We start from the raw sequence: 15,156 nt of genomic DNA on the forward strand, positions 1-15,156 counted from the left end.
GTTTGTAGTGTTAATAGTAATCTCAGAAGGTTTAATATACTCATTCTTAGCCATGTTTAGAATTGAATATTTATGTTTAAAAATTACTTATTTTCATTCTTTGTTTTAAATAGTCCTGATAAACCTGTGAGTGTGAAAATAAGTTTTGAAGATGAACCAAGAAAGAAATATGTGGATGCTGAAACTTCATTATAGAACTGAACCAAGAGGCATTATACATATAGATATATACATATGTAAGGTGTGCGTATCATGTCACTATATATAAGAATATTGTATGTCATGCTGTTTATGTGTGACTACTGAGTTTTTAAAAGTAGTGTCTGGAGTTTGTAATGAGCACCGTGGAGACTATGTGTATAATGAAATGCTCTCTTTGAAGTGAGGTACATGGTTCTTAACTATTCAAATATTTATTCTGTTAGAAAAAAAAAATTTCTGTTTTGCAACAGAAGGCTGCGGAGAAATGCTTTCAGTCTGCTTTTCTTACATCTCTTTGTTCATCAGTGGCAATTCATAAAAACCTTAAGTGATCCTTTGTTTATGTTTATAATTTTTATGTGTTTCTCGAAATTTTCACATATTATTTCACTTTTGTTAGTGCTTTATGGGAAGAATAGGGAGTCTATACCAGTGCTGTGGGAAAAGTGGAAACATTTCAGGGCTTCTCTGTGTTTCATTTCTGTAGATGTCCATCATGTTTCACTAACTGGCGTTTTCTTAGCCATAGAGATGAATGTAGAACAATGGAAACTTTAATAATGATAGTTTTTAACTTTTATGTTTAAATTTTTTTAAATCTCAAAACCTTCATATCTGGGTATCCATTGTGACAGACAAGTACAATTGCAGGTGATTTGATAATTAAGCACCCATACCATTTATAACTTCATGAATTTAAAAAGTTATACAGTGCCAGTTTGCAGTAGTTAGATTTTGAAGCCTTTGTAGAATTTTTTTTTCTGAATCCTTATACTCTTTTAAATCCTATTTTTCCCTCTGTTCTCTGCCTTGTCTCTCTTTGTCTTAAAATGGTTTAGTTTCCATCACGTTCAAGTTATTGACTATTCCTTATAAGTAGTGGGCGTAAATAATCAGGAGTCAGAATTCTCTCAGATGGGTCTGTGATCAGTATTACTTTATTAAGAATTACCTTTCATTTTCTCTTTATGTTATTCTTTTGTAGATTACATTTAATAGCTTGTTACCTGTGATTTTATTTTAAAATATTTATTTTGATATGATGCTTAAATATTATATAAACATTTGGAAAAGTAACAAATAGAGTAAATTGTTAATGTAAATAGTTGGTGCTCACTTGCATTTATGTTTATTATCTTAAAGCAATTGATAGATTTTACATCTTTGATATAAAGCACTGCCATATTTATATTTTAAAAGGAAATTAGACATTTTATATGTAGCTCAGATTAATGGCATTTTTATTTTGTGTATTTGTTAGTTTTTGCTTTTCTGAGCTTTTTAAAGTCTAACAAATCTTGTTAGTCATCTTTTATATACTTTTAGCTCCACGTGAAATAAATAAATGTTGTTAAGCCTGTAGGACTGGATGAATGGGGTTGTGAAACTGATTGGACAAGAGAATAATTTACAAAAATCAAATGAGTATTGAGAAGCCACAGAAATATCAAAAATGGTGACATGACTATTAGGATGAAAATTTTAATGAAATTCCAATGCCCTTTAACCATATAATTAAATTATAAAAGTATACATAATTAATCTAATAAAGGATCATGAGGAATGCCAAAAGCTGAAATTTTAGCAAGTCTGGTGTTTTAAATTCATTATAAACTATTTATTAACTAAGGTAATGTCCTCCTCTAAGACCATATTGTAAGAGTCTAGTTAAAATGATGGATTCAACTTCTGCCTTGGATGAGAGGTTGGAAATGTAGCTGCTTTTCTTTAGAAAATATATAGCTGTCATCATTTGGTACTGCCTAAAAAGAGTTAGACTCTATTGGCAATTGATAGAGTATTACCCACGGTGCTTATTATTGTTTATGAGCTTCCATTGTAATGATTCCTTTTCATTTGTAGCAGCATAATTATTTCCAAAGACCCCAGTATTTGCTGCTATTTTTAAAACTCCCCTGATGTACCTGAACAAGAGGATTTCCTCACATCATTTCCTTGTGTCTGGGCATCGGGGGTAACAACTGTACTTACTGTACAGGAAGAAATTTTAAAACTGAAAACTACCTGGGATCATAGTGTTTCTGTGATTTTATTTAATTTATGTATAGTAAGTATCCAGTGCCAGAAAAACCGTCACTTGCAAAATACTTTGCACTCAAAATGTTTTCACAGTGCTTCTAATTTTACTGGTTTCTGCTTTCTTTTGACTACTTGACTGACAAAATGATCTGACTACTCCGTTTAAGAGCAAAGGTAACTCATGTTTAAGTAATTAACTGCTTGTTTTAAGTGATTGTATTTCTTTCACCGTTTTTGAAAAATAATCATAGATAACATTCATTGAGACAGTGACAGATATAATTTACTACATATATTGATTTTTAAATAAAGTTGCCTTAAATAAGTGTATATAAGCAGTAGTAGTTGCTGTGTACTGATTTACCTCAAGGTGCAAAATAATTAAACCTGTACATATTCCATTTACAAAATAAATTCAGCCCTGCACTTTTCTTTAGATGCCTTGATTTCCAGAATGGAGCTTAGTGCTACTGAATACCCTGGCCACAGAGCCACCTCAGGATATTCTTTTCTCCACCCTAGTTTTATTTATTTATAGATACCTGTTTACAAAGTCTGTAGTAAATCCTGATGCTGACCATCTGAAATGTACTTTTTTCTGAATGCTGTTTCAATCTAAAATAGCAGCTTTTGAGAAAACAATGACGTAAATTCCTTATGATAAAAGGATGATTCTATATATTCTTTAATGATATTAAATATGCTGAAGCAAAGCACACAGTCTTTCTAAAGTGTGTGTGTGTTTGTGTGAATGTGAATGATTCTGATCTTATATCTGTTAAACGTCGTTTTAAAAAGCTGTGGCATACCATTGTTCATATTTGTCAAGTCTTCTGTAAAGATGTCTAGGACAAAATATTTTATGTGCTAATGCATGTATTTGTAAACCAGATTTGTTTACCACTCAAAATCAACTTGTTTTCTTCATCCAAAAAAGTTTATTTCTTCCACATACTTAAATTTTCTGTGTGGGTATAATAGCTTTCTAATTTTTTTCTTTCACAAAGGCAGGTTCAAAATTCTGTTGAAAGAAAAATGCTTTCTGAAACTGAGGTATAACACCAGAGTTTGCTGTTTAAAGGATTATATGATGTACATCAGTTCTATAAATGTGCTCAGCAGTTTAAGGTGTGAATCCTGTTTTAAAGTGCTCAGATTTCAACTGTGTAAGCCATTGATATAACATTGTAATTAAAAATGTTTATATGAAATAACTTAATGTTTTAAATTTATTTATGTAGATCGCATCATTTTTATCATATGCAGTGCAAATATGTGAAATGTCTTTTGGTTTATTCCAACAATTATTCTAGAAAGTAAATTTAAAGACCTTAAGGACGTTCAAAGTTTAAAATAGTGTTCAAATTGCAAAATTTGGCCATCTTAATATAAATTGGTTTCTTTTCTGACTTTTCAAAAAGTAACATTGTCAATTATAGGAAAACATAGTTGGAAATGTAATCATCCAAAGATCATTTTAAAAATGAAATTTAATTAACACATACTGACTTCAACATTTGACTTAGAGTAATTGTTAAACCCCAGGTTGTTGTTGTTTTTTTTTTTTTTTAGTCAGATTTTTTGCACACTGATTAGTTTTTGTGTTGTGGCTTTTTTTTGTTGCTTTATTATTCAAGGTTTTTTTTTTTTTTTTTTTCCCCCATGGGGGAGATTGTCTTCCAATGTTTACTATGTTTAAATAAATAAAAATTGAATTTTATTGTTCATTTATATAAAATTTGATACCTTGATGTAATTTCACAGTACAGTTCCAATTTTTATGGCTTTTATAATTACAATGATATTTTCTTCTATAATAAAATCCAAAGTAAACATTTAAATTGTAGAACTGATATTTTTTCATTTATATGAAGTATAAGCCTCTACCAGGTCTATATTGTGAATGATCCTGCCTTTCAAATTTGTTTCATAATTGTTAGATGAAAACTATTTTTTCGGAGATGTTACTGAAGTTGATTGAGCAATAAAAATCTACTTAATTAGTTGTTGGCTATTGTCTTTACTTTGTATTCTGATTATTAGGAGAACCACATCTCTGTCTCAGCTTGAGATGGGATAGGAGAGGAAGGTAAATGAGTGATGTCTGTTTCTGGCCTCCTAATACTCCTAGGCTTTGGTAGGAGAGAGAAAACAGGAAACGTTGTGAAAAAAATAAAACAGTGTTTGTTTCACAACAGCGTTTGCTGGTTAAGAAATAATTGAAATTAAAGCTCTCTAAGAAAAGGCTGATCCATTTATTCCCCCTTGATTTTAGAAATCTTGCTGTGTGATGTGTAATGATTTTCATTATAATACTGAACTCTCCAGGGCTTTTCTTTCTTTCTCTCTCTGTTTTTTTTTTTTGTTTTTTTGTTTTTGTTTTTGTTTTGTTTTTTGTTTTGAGACGGGGTCTGGCTCTGTCACCCAGGCTGGAGTGCAGTGGCCCAATCTCAGCTCACTGCAAGCTCTGGCTCGGGTTCACGCCATTCTCCTCCCTCAGCCTCCCAAGTAGCCTGGGACTACAGGCATCCGCCACCACACCCGGCTAATTTTTTGTATTTTTTTTTAGTAGAGACGGGGTTTCACTGTGTTAGCCAGGATGGTCTCTTGATCTCCTGACCTCATGATCTGCCTGCCTTGGCCTCCCAAAGTGCTGGGATTACAGGCATGAACCCAGCCTCTTTCTTTGTTTTTAGTGACTAACTTTATTATGAATTATTTTCCTTAATAGAAAATTACAGGTCTTGGTGTGTTTCTCATTTGGCATGTGTGGAACACTTTCCTATTGTGTTTTCTGCACTGAAAAACTTCTGATAACCTCACCATGAGTTTGATACCCTTTGGAATAAGATGGGGATAGACACTTGTGTTTTTGGAAATTTCATTTGAAAATTTAGTTTACATTTATTTTAGGGAAATTTTTTTTGTCAATTTATAATTTCTAGCTACAGACCTTTGAGATTCTGTAGGAGGAGAGAGGAAAAGAGTAACTCTCTGTGATCTGGCCAATAAAGGCATATCTGATCTCTTAAGTATCAGTTCTTTTCATGGTGGACCCACACGTTCCTATCTCTATGCTTTTAATGAAAACATTTCTGTTGTTTAGTAGACCTTCCTTTCTGCTTCTCTGCTTTTCTTTCAAAGCCCAATTTAGGTTCTGCCTTTACTTCAAATTGTACTCAGCCCTCTGCTTTCAGTCTACACGATCATTCTCATTCCTCCACTTAGATTTGTGTGTGTGTGTGTGTGGGGGGGGGGTGTTTGTGTAAATAGCCTTATTCTAGACCATTGGGCTGAAGTCTTTTTATAAATTTTGGGAAGTGATTTTATCTTCTTGATGAGCTGATCCTGAATATCTACTTACATGCAGATTTGTTACTTTTATGCTGTAGTTAAGACATTACGCTGTTTTACTTTTGAACTATATAATTTATGTTTTGCATTTCGTTTTAAAAAAGGCCTTAGAAAAAGATGTTTTCATAGTTTTGAGCCTTGCTATATAAGCTATAAGCTTGGGGCAAGATCTCTTGTGGGATTTTATTTTTTATCATGTTACAGAGGGACCCTTAACATTTGAGATGATAGTGTATGTGTCTTAGAGGCAGTGTCATTCTTGCCTCTTAATCTCTGCAGCTTTCAGGGAAGTTCGGGAATATTCTGGGATGGCTAAAACATTGGTTTAAGACTTTAATTTCACTGAGTAGTGGAAAGATGGGAAGCACAATTGGTATTCTGGTGAACATGAGAAGTTCAGTGGAGTCATGTCTCACTGCTTAATATTTATTTTTTGAGATAGAGTCTGGCTCTGTCTGGCTGGCTGGAGTGCAGTGGTGCGATCTTGGCTCACTGCACCTCCGCTTCCTGGGTTCAAGTAATTCTCGTGCCTCAGCCTCCTGAGTAACAGGCAGTAGCATGCGCCACCATGCCCGCTGATTTTTCTGTTTTTAGCAGAGATGGTTTGGCCATGATGGCCAGGCTGGTCTCAAACTCCTCACCTCGAGTGATCCTCCTGCCTCGGCCTCCCAAAGTGCTGGGATTATAGATATGAGCCACCAAGCCAGGCTGACTGCTTAATATGTAGAATGTGTGTATAGAATACTTTTTCTACTCAGCATCGGTCTTCCTGCCCCTGTCACCTTGTTTTGTTTTATTGGTAACATTAATCTTGATGGTTTTAATGTCCATCAATGATAGACTGGATTAAGAAAATGTGGCACATATACACCATGGAATACTATGCAACCATAAAAAAGGATGAGTTCATGTCCTTTGTAGGGACATGGATGAAGCTGGAAACCATCATTCTCAGCAAACTGTTGCAAGGACAAAAAACCAAACACCACATGTTCTCATAGGTGGGAATTGAACAATGAGAACACTAGGACACAGGAAGGGGAACATCACACACCAGGGCCTGTCGTGGGGTGGTAGCAGTGGGGAGGGATAGCATTAGGAGAGAGATACACCTAATGTAAATGTGACGAGTTAATGGGTGCAGCACACCAACATGGCACATGTATACATATGTAACCTGCACGTTGTGCATATGTACCCTAGAACTTACATATAAAAAAAAAATCTTGTTGGTTTTATGGTCTCCGAAGTTTAATTAGTTCTTCTATACTCACTGGAGTTTGGCTTTCATCTCGCCTTTCTGCATTTCCAAAATAGGGCCATCTTCATTTTAAAAAATGCTTTCAATTATGGAAGCCTAAGTATTGTTACCCCAATGTGCCTACTTACTATCCAAACCTGAAAAACGTTAGGGTTCACTGTATTCATTTAAAATCCAGTTTGGGAAGATGTAATCACCAGTGTTGACACACTCATGAGCGTTTAGTGATATTAAGATGAGGTCGAATAGGGCCCAGTACTCGAAGAAATCGTCAAAGGAGCATCATCGTGATTAAGACCAGACTCAAGTAGATGTTACCGTGACTCGCATCACTTACTAGCTCTGCCATACTGGACTACTTAGGAAACTTCTTGTGCCTCCGTTTTATAACTAAGTGAAATAAGGAAAGAATTTGAAATCGTGCCCAGCACAAAATTGAGCAGTCAGTAAATTGACATTTTTCATGTATTTAAAGTTACAGAATGTCAGGTATATTTTTAAAGCGTTATCTAATGCAGTTCAGAAATTTTAAAGACGCTTCAGACTTTCACAAAAGGTGGAGTGACTTGCCCAAGGCCACAAAACGAACTGGCAATAGTTGTACCATACAGGTTTCTTGAATCCCAGATCACTCTTATTTTTGTGAAAAATATGGTGCTATGGCACCATATTCTCATTGCCTGTGGCTTGAGTAACTGAAGACGTTTTCACGCCATATGAAAGATATTTAGCATGCTGCATTGATTCCTTATCAGATTAAATCTTTGCTTTTAAAGAGAATTGATTTTTAGCCCATAGCGGTTCTTGAAAGTAAACACTCCAAGATGAAGCTGCCCTTTCCCATCAAAGGTTAGACACCCTAAATCCAGAAAAATCTTCAACGTTTAGGAGACCTGTTCACAGGTAGCTCTAGGTTCCAGTGAAGTGGCTGCAGCACAGCCTTCAGCATCACTTGCCTCCTCTTCTGCTTGCAAGCTTGGTGGTGGACCTAGCGCGTCTCTGGTTGCTACGGCGATTCCCTGGCAGGCGTCATCCGTCGCTATGGCGCTCTGCACTGCGCAGCATGGCTGCTCCCGATTGGCTGAGGGGCCCCGGGAGGCGGAGGAAGAATTGTCGGCATTGGCCTGGCCAGCGCCGGTTGCTGGCCTGGAGGAGGATTTGATTGGAAAACCAACGGCGCAGCTGGCCGCGGTGTACTCGAGGTTGAGGGGACCGCGAGTAGGCTGGGGGGAGGACAGGACGGGCTAAGACTGGACGGGACCCCTGGTCTGCAGCAGCAGGTGACAGCAGCAGGGACAATGAGAAGGAGATTGGCCTGAAGGAGGGACCGTCCCTCCGGCGCGGTGAGTAGGCGGGAGCCGCTGCCCGGCTGTGCCGGCGCGCAGCTTGAGTCAGGGTCTCCGGGGAGACGTCCTCAGGTGCCTGTGGAGCGGCCCCGAAGCCTCGGGAGCCAGCTTCACTAGACAAGAGGCAGGGGTAGAGAATGCGGCTGTGGTGGGTAAGTGAGTCACTACGTGAGGCAGTCTTTTCGAAGCAGGTGGGTTTGTGTTGGACGGATGGATGGTGGCAAAGCGCCATCAACGATGCTTCTTGGCGCTTCCATTTTGATAACGGAATTATTCTGGTTAAATGGAGCCTGAATGTGTCTCTTCCAATCTGCTCCGACGCCTCTGGAGGTTCATTCTTCATCTCTGTGAGCGTCGCTTTTCTGCCTTCTCCTTACAGGATGCTGCTTTGACTTTGCCCCTTTGCTTTTCTGCTCCACTTCGGTGAGCCCTTCCACTTCCTCGCCTCAGGCACCACGTATCTGATGATGGTTAGAAAGCCTCCACCTGGAACCTAGCCTGCTCCACTAAGCGTCAGACGCCAAAATCCAGCTGCCAAGTTAATGCCACACATGTGCAACCCTGAACGCCATCTTCCCCACGCCTGCTACTGCTCTTGGATTCCACTATCCATTCAGTTTTCAAAACCTACACTCTAGACAACATCCATGACACTTACTGCTGCTTCCTCTGCATCTCTATCAATTATCAAGACTATCCCTTCTTAATAGATGTTGAATCAATTCCCACATTACCATCTCTGTTCTTACTGTCTCAATTTCCACCATCTCTTGGTTAAATTCAACATCCATCTGGCTTCTTTGATTCTAGTCTGGCCCTATCTGTCCAATTCACTTTTTTCCCACCATTGTTAAACTGATTTTTTTTTTTCTTTGAGAAGGAGTCTTGCTCTGTTGCCAGACTGGAGTGCAGTGGAGCGATCTCAGCTCACTGCAACCTCCGCCTACCGGGTTCAACAAATTCTCATGCCTCAGCCTCCAGAGTAGCTGGGATTACAGGCGCAAGCCACTTCGCCTGGCTAATTTTTGTATTTTTAGTAGAGAAGGGGTTTCACCATGTTGGCCAGGCTGGTCTCGAACTCGTGATCTCAGGTGATCCACCCGCCTCAGCCTCAGAATTACAGGCGTGAGCCATCGCGCCCGGCTAAACTGATCTTTTTACAACGCACATAAGGGCATTTCTCTTCCCTACCTAAAGTCCTGCAATGATTCCCCATTACCCTAATCCAATCTTTAGTTAGGCCTTCTATCAGCAGTTCCATCTTGATTGTTCCCAGAATATGTCACATTTTCTCCTGTGTGTAGTTATCTCACCTGTCGCTCACACTGCCTGGAATGGCCTCTCCTTTTTGCACCCCCACACTCCTGCTCTCACTCCCCAATAATTTTCTGTATGTTGCTTGATTACTGTTTCTTTCTCTAGACTGCCTCTGTGATGGCAGAAGCCATCTTTGTCTCAGTCACTATTGTTATATATATCCAGCATTTAGCCCAGTACAAGACATCATAACAGGTGTTCAACAAATACTTGTTAACTGGTTGAATCTCTAAAATGAGAAGTTACTATTTGCCATGGTATCTTTATTTCTTCCAGAAAAGTTAGAAATGACCAATGAAGCTTTTGGTTATAAAAGGTAAATGTTGAATTTACAGGTTTTACTTTAATTTCAAGACCGTCAGTAATTGGAAACTACTTCAATTCACAGTTTATGGTTTAAGCTATAATCGTTATCACGGTAGCTGTTATTATATGACATAAGCTTAAAATGGTAAAGAGAGAGAGAGACAGTATAGCATGGTTTGCAAGAGCTAAGCTTTGGAGTCATACATACATAGGTTTGAATCCTAGCTCTAGCATTTTAGTTGTGTAACACATAACAAATCACTTAGCCTCTAGTCAGATTCTTTATCTGCACAATGGGCATATAATAGCACCTAGCTCATAGGATTGTTTTAAAGATTATATGTACATAATTCATACCAAAGGCATAGTGCTTTATATATAGTAAGCTTTCAAGCTTAAAGATGAACACACTGGGCCAGGCACGGTGGCTCATGCCTGTAATTCCAGCACTTTGGGAGGACGAGGTGGGTGGATCACCTGAGGTCAGGAGTTCAAGATCAGCCTGGCCAACATGGTGAAACCCCGTCTCTACAAAAAATACAAAATTAGCTGGGCGTGGTGGCGCAAGCCTATAATCCCCACTACTTGGGAGGCTGAAGCAGGAGAATCCCTTGAACTGGGAGACAGAGGTTGCAGTGAGCCAAGATCATGCCACACTGCTCTACAGCCTGGGCAACAAGAGTGAAACTCTGTCTCAAAAAAAAAAAAAAAAAAAAAAAAGACCACCGAAGGCTAGAGTTGTGAAATTGGCATGGTCAGTTCACAAAAGGTAAAAATCAATCTTTTGATTCAGTCAAGTGCAATTTCTAGGACACCATCCTGTTATAGTACTTGATCAGAAACTTTTGTGTTTGGCGACAGCCTGATACAACTCAGAGTCTCAATCATTCAGGGAGTATTTATTGACCATCTAATGGGTTTGGGGCTCCATGCCCAGTGAGGGTGAGCCAAAAGACAGTGCAACCAATAAAGTCTTCAGGAGGTGGAAGAAGGGCCTGGAATGTTACTCTGCCTGTCAGAGCCAGTCAAGCTTTGAGGCTGAAGTCAGAGTGAACTGGGTTGAGCACTTGGATAGGCAGAGAGAAGCTGGAAGTTCATCCAGACAGTCAACAAATATTTGTTGAACACCTGGGCCTTCAGCAGTGAACAAAACAAAGGCACTATTATCTTTGGACAGTTCTCAGGGCATAGTAGAGCAGAGTTCACAGAACACAGATTCTCGAGTCAAACTGCTTGGGTTCTAATTCTAGCTCCCCAAATTCTAGATATGGGATTGGCAAGTTACTTAATCTTTCTGCACCTCAGTTTCCTCATCTGTAAAATGAGGTGGTTGTGAACATTACATGAATTAATATGGAAAAATTTCTTAGAACAATGGTCGTTATGCAGGAACTGCCATGTAAATGTTATTTATTTGTATTATGTTCTATTTGGAACACAATACGAGGAGAGAAATAAGTAAAGCAGGATGAGGGAATAGAAATAATCAGCTTGTGGATAGTGTGTATGACTTGGATTTGGGAATAAGTCTTACAGTTTCAAAGATTTCATCTTCTAGATGAAAGTGAACTTTAAACAAACTCATGTATATGCCTGATATGTATCATGATTTAAGAAACAGGAATGGCCAGGCACGATGGCTCACACCTGTAATCCCAGCACTTTGGGAGGTCAAAGTGGGAGGATCACTTGAGGTCAGGAGTTCGAGACCAGCCTGGCCAACATGGTAAAACCCTGTCTCTACTAAAAATACAAAAATTAGCTGGGTGTGGTGACGTGTGCTGGTAATCCCAGCTATTCTGGAGTCTGAGACAGGAGAATCACTTGAACCTGGAAGGCGGAGGTTGCAGTCAGCCAAGATGGCACCACTGCACTCCAGCCTGGGCACAGAGCGGGACTCCATCTCAAAAAAAACACAAACAAACAAACAAACAAAAACAAAAAAACAGGAATATGCGCACTGGATAAAATATATAGTTTTTCATTTGGTAAAATAATTCCTTATACTTATCTATAGGTCAGACTCCCCTCATCTCAGCTAAAATCTGCCATGGTCATAATGAAAGTCATGGACTTAAGTCCATAGAGTTGGCATCAATTCAAAGCTTATTAAATCTTATATTAGAAATAGTTACGATAGACACAGATTCTAGCTTCAAAGCAGTCAGCAGAATCACAGTGACAAAATGACAACTGACTGGCTCATGTCTACAAAAGATACCTAAGCACTCCTGTAAAAATTAAAGTAAAAACTACAAGCAGGACAGATAAAGCACAGCAGCCATAACACTGACCTTGGGCCATCAGGAAAAAGTTGCACAGTATTTAGTATATTTAGTAAAAGACAGGCAATTGTTAATATGAAAAGTATGAATAAAATAATATTTGTTTATTAAAGAAATAAGTATTTATCTAGAAAATTCACTTAGGTGAATAGAGAGCTGGATAAATGCCACCAATAAATGAGAGTTAGTACTGCATTAGATTAACAGGAAGGGTTCTGCCTGGCTTCAAATCTCTGCTCTGCCACTTACCAGCTGTGGGACCTTGGCAAATGGATGAACCTCATTGGGCCTCATTTCCTTCATGTGTAAATTAGCGACTGTAAGGGTAGCTACCTTATAGATTCATTAGGAGTATTACATTAGGTCATGTATAGAAAGCACTTAGAACAGTGCTAGCACCACCATATAAATGTTTGCTTTTATTATGACTGTTGTTATTACTAGGTATGAGATCTTGGTCAAGTTACTGGACATTTTAGTGCCTCAGTTTCTTCATCTGTAAGTTGGAGATATATTACTACCTCAAAGGGTTATTTTGAGGATTAAATGAATATACTAATGTGCTTGTAAGAATAACCCTTATTAGGTTTTTAAAAATTAAAATGAAAACCATTTATGACATTGAATTTACACCCTATTTTTAATTTTATCTCTAGTATTTTTCATTAATGAGTCAAAATCAATGAATATAGACGAATGATTTAAAATAAATACACAGCCAGGTGCTGTGGCTCACACCTGTAATTCCAGCACTTTGGGAGGCCGAGGAGGGTGGATCATCTGAGGTCAGGACTTTGAGACCAGCCTGGCCAACATGGTGAAAGCCCATCTCTACTAAAAATACAGAAATAAATAAATAAATAAATAAAAGTAAAAATTAGCCAGACATGGTGGTGGGCACCTGCAATTCCAACCACTCGGGAGGCTGAGGCAGGAGAATTGCTTGAACCTGGGAGGCAGAGGTTGCAGTGAGCCGAGATCGTGCCACTGCACTCCAGCCTGGGTGACGAGTAAAACTCCATCTCAAAAAATAAATAAATAAAGTAAATACACAAGCTCTTCAAATGAAGTAATATTATTACCAGCCTGAGCAACACAGTGAGACCGCACTCTCCACACACACACACACAAAAGATGATACTTACAACAACTATCATAACAGTAACACAGTTCTCTAGTTGTTGACAGTTCTAAAGGGATGTCACTCTATTTTATTTAGTCCCAACTGCCACCTTGTCATAGGCATGTTGTTATTTCTATTTTTCAGCCAATGAGAAAATAGAGAAATCCAGTGACACTTTTGAGGTCACTCAGTGGGCAAGTGGAAACCAAGCCTCCTCTACCCCTGTTATTCTTTTTGACTATATTCCAGTGGTGTAACCAGGAGAATTCACATTCCCAGACTTGTCAACTTGCATCAGTGGAGACAGTGGCATTCGTATAATACACATGTGTATGCTACACTTGACACAATGTGAATACTCATCTTTCCTTTAGGAAACATTATTGTCCTGTTCATGTATCCTTGAGGTAGTACGTCTTTAACATCAATGTAATACTTTATATTCTTTTCTTTGTAGCTTCCTTGTATTTATAGAGATATTTTGTCAAATCAACATGCTACAATCACTGGATACTAGTCAGCTGGGGCAAACTTAATTGCTGTTCTTTTTCATTGTCTTTACTCTCCATATCTACATCATGATATTCCAGTTATATTTGGAGCTTCGCAATCACATTTAACTTGGAATCTGTTCATTCATTGATTCATTCAGCAATTATTTATTGAATCCCTCTTTTATTATAAACTACAAAGTATGTGCTAGATACTGGGAATGAGCCAAAAAGCTGTCCTCCATATGCTTGACTAGTTTACAGTAAACTAATGGAGATGGACATATGTATTTATTGAATTATTACCTGAATCAGCCTCTTTGTGAAAAGCTGCAAGGCAATGCTTGGCGGGGTTGTGACCCTGTCTAGGAGGTCAGCCCAAAGAATGGATGCTTCAGGCCGGGCGCGGTGGCTCAAGCGTGTAATCCCAGCACTTTGGGAGGCCGAGACGGGTGGATCACGAGGTCAGGAGATGGAGACCATCCTGGCTAACACGGTGAAACCCCGTCTCTACTAAAAAATGCAAAAAACTAGCCGGGCGCGGTGGCGGGCACCTGTAGTCCCAGCTACTCGGGAGGCTGAGGCAGGAGAATGGCGTGAACCCGGGCGGCGGAGCTTGCAGTGAGCTGAGATGGCCCCACTGCACTCCAGCCTGGGCGACAGAGCGAGACTCCGCCTCAAAAAAAAAAAAAAAAAAAAAAAAAAGAATGAATACTTCAGTTGAGACATGAAGGATAAGACTTCCAGGCCTCTCCATACCACCGTAGCCCTTGAGTCCAGGAGTAAAGGCCTGGGGATATTCAGGAGAAGTAACTCTGGGGTGGCAGTTCAGGACCAAGTGTGAGTGGCAGCTGGCTAGGGGGCCAGGGGCGTCAATGGCATGCAGCACCTCACAGAACTTGCTAAGTTTTCTTTTTATCCCAGGAGAAATGGGAAGCCTGTAAAGGCATAATTGGTGAAATATGTACGATAAAAAGAGTGCTTTTGTCGCTGTGTGGAGACAGTTTTTTGTTGCAGTCCGGGAGAGGGAGACATGGAGACATTGCAGGCTGGGAGATCATTTAGGAAGTGATAGTGTGGTTCCGGTGGGCACCAGTGTGAGCTTGGACTAGGGCGTTGGCAGTGGGGGCGGACACATAGGTGTCATATTTAACAGAAAAATTGGACTTAGTAGCCAAATGTCAGATATGGGGGTGAGGAAGCGGAAGGTGTCATTTTTCTGAGGTCCATGCCAAAGGACTCTCTTTTATTTGAGACTGTTTTATTTGAGACAGGATGAATGAATGTGTTAGGTGGGCACAAAAGTAATTGCGGTTTTTGCCATTGAAAGTAATGGCAAAAATCGCATTTTTTTTTTTTATTATACTTTAAGTTCTAGGGTACATGTGCACAACGTACAGGTTTGTTACATATGTATACATGTGCCATGTTG

At 39.0% G+C, this 15,156-nt stretch overlaps 2 protein-coding genes and 1 long non-coding RNA gene across 29 annotated transcripts in view; 2 read left to right on the top strand and 1 right to left on the bottom strand.

Moving 5' to 3' along the window:
* LOC105488948 (solute carrier family 4 member 7) overlaps window positions 1-4,244 on the top strand; it is a 106,905-nt gene extending 102,661 nt beyond the window's left edge. For all 7 annotated transcript variants that reach the window (XM_011753480.3, XM_011753481.3, XM_011753485.3 and 4 more), the window contains one exon: window positions 114-4,244. In XM_011753480.3, the coding sequence (XP_011751782.1) occupies window positions 114-195 (82 nt within the window). In that variant the 3' untranslated portion in view covers window positions 196-4,244. The remainder of the gene's footprint in view (window positions 1-113) is intronic.
* LOC139361851 (uncharacterized) overlaps window positions 1-7,876 on the bottom strand; it is a 98,797-nt gene extending 90,921 nt beyond the window's left edge. For both annotated transcript variants that reach the window (XR_011619610.1, XR_011619609.1), the window contains exon 1: window positions 7,750-7,876. This is a non-coding gene — a long non-coding RNA (uncharacterized lncRNA). The remainder of the gene's footprint in view (window positions 1-7,749) is intronic.
* Window positions 7,877-7,973: 97 nt separating this feature from the next.
* Window positions 7,974-15,156, top strand: part of LOC105488951 (NIMA related kinase 10) — a 271,931-nt gene continuing 264,748 nt past the window's right edge. For 9 of the 20 annotated variants that reach the window (XM_071090794.1, XM_071090793.1, XM_071090799.1 and 6 more), the window contains exon 1: window positions 7,976-8,199. The gene's annotated coding sequence lies outside the window, so the exon portion shown is untranslated. Of the gene's footprint in view, window positions 8,200-15,156 lie in introns of all 20 variants that reach the window. The other 11 variants (XM_071090789.1, XM_071090797.1, XM_071090798.1 and 8 more) reach the window with 3 other exon arrangements.

Source organism: Macaca nemestrina, chromosome 2, assembly GCF_043159975.1.
Source record: "Macaca nemestrina isolate mMacNem1 chromosome 2, mMacNem.hap1, whole genome shotgun sequence".
NCBI classification, from domain to species: domain Eukaryota; kingdom Metazoa; phylum Chordata; class Mammalia; order Primates; family Cercopithecidae; genus Macaca; species Macaca nemestrina.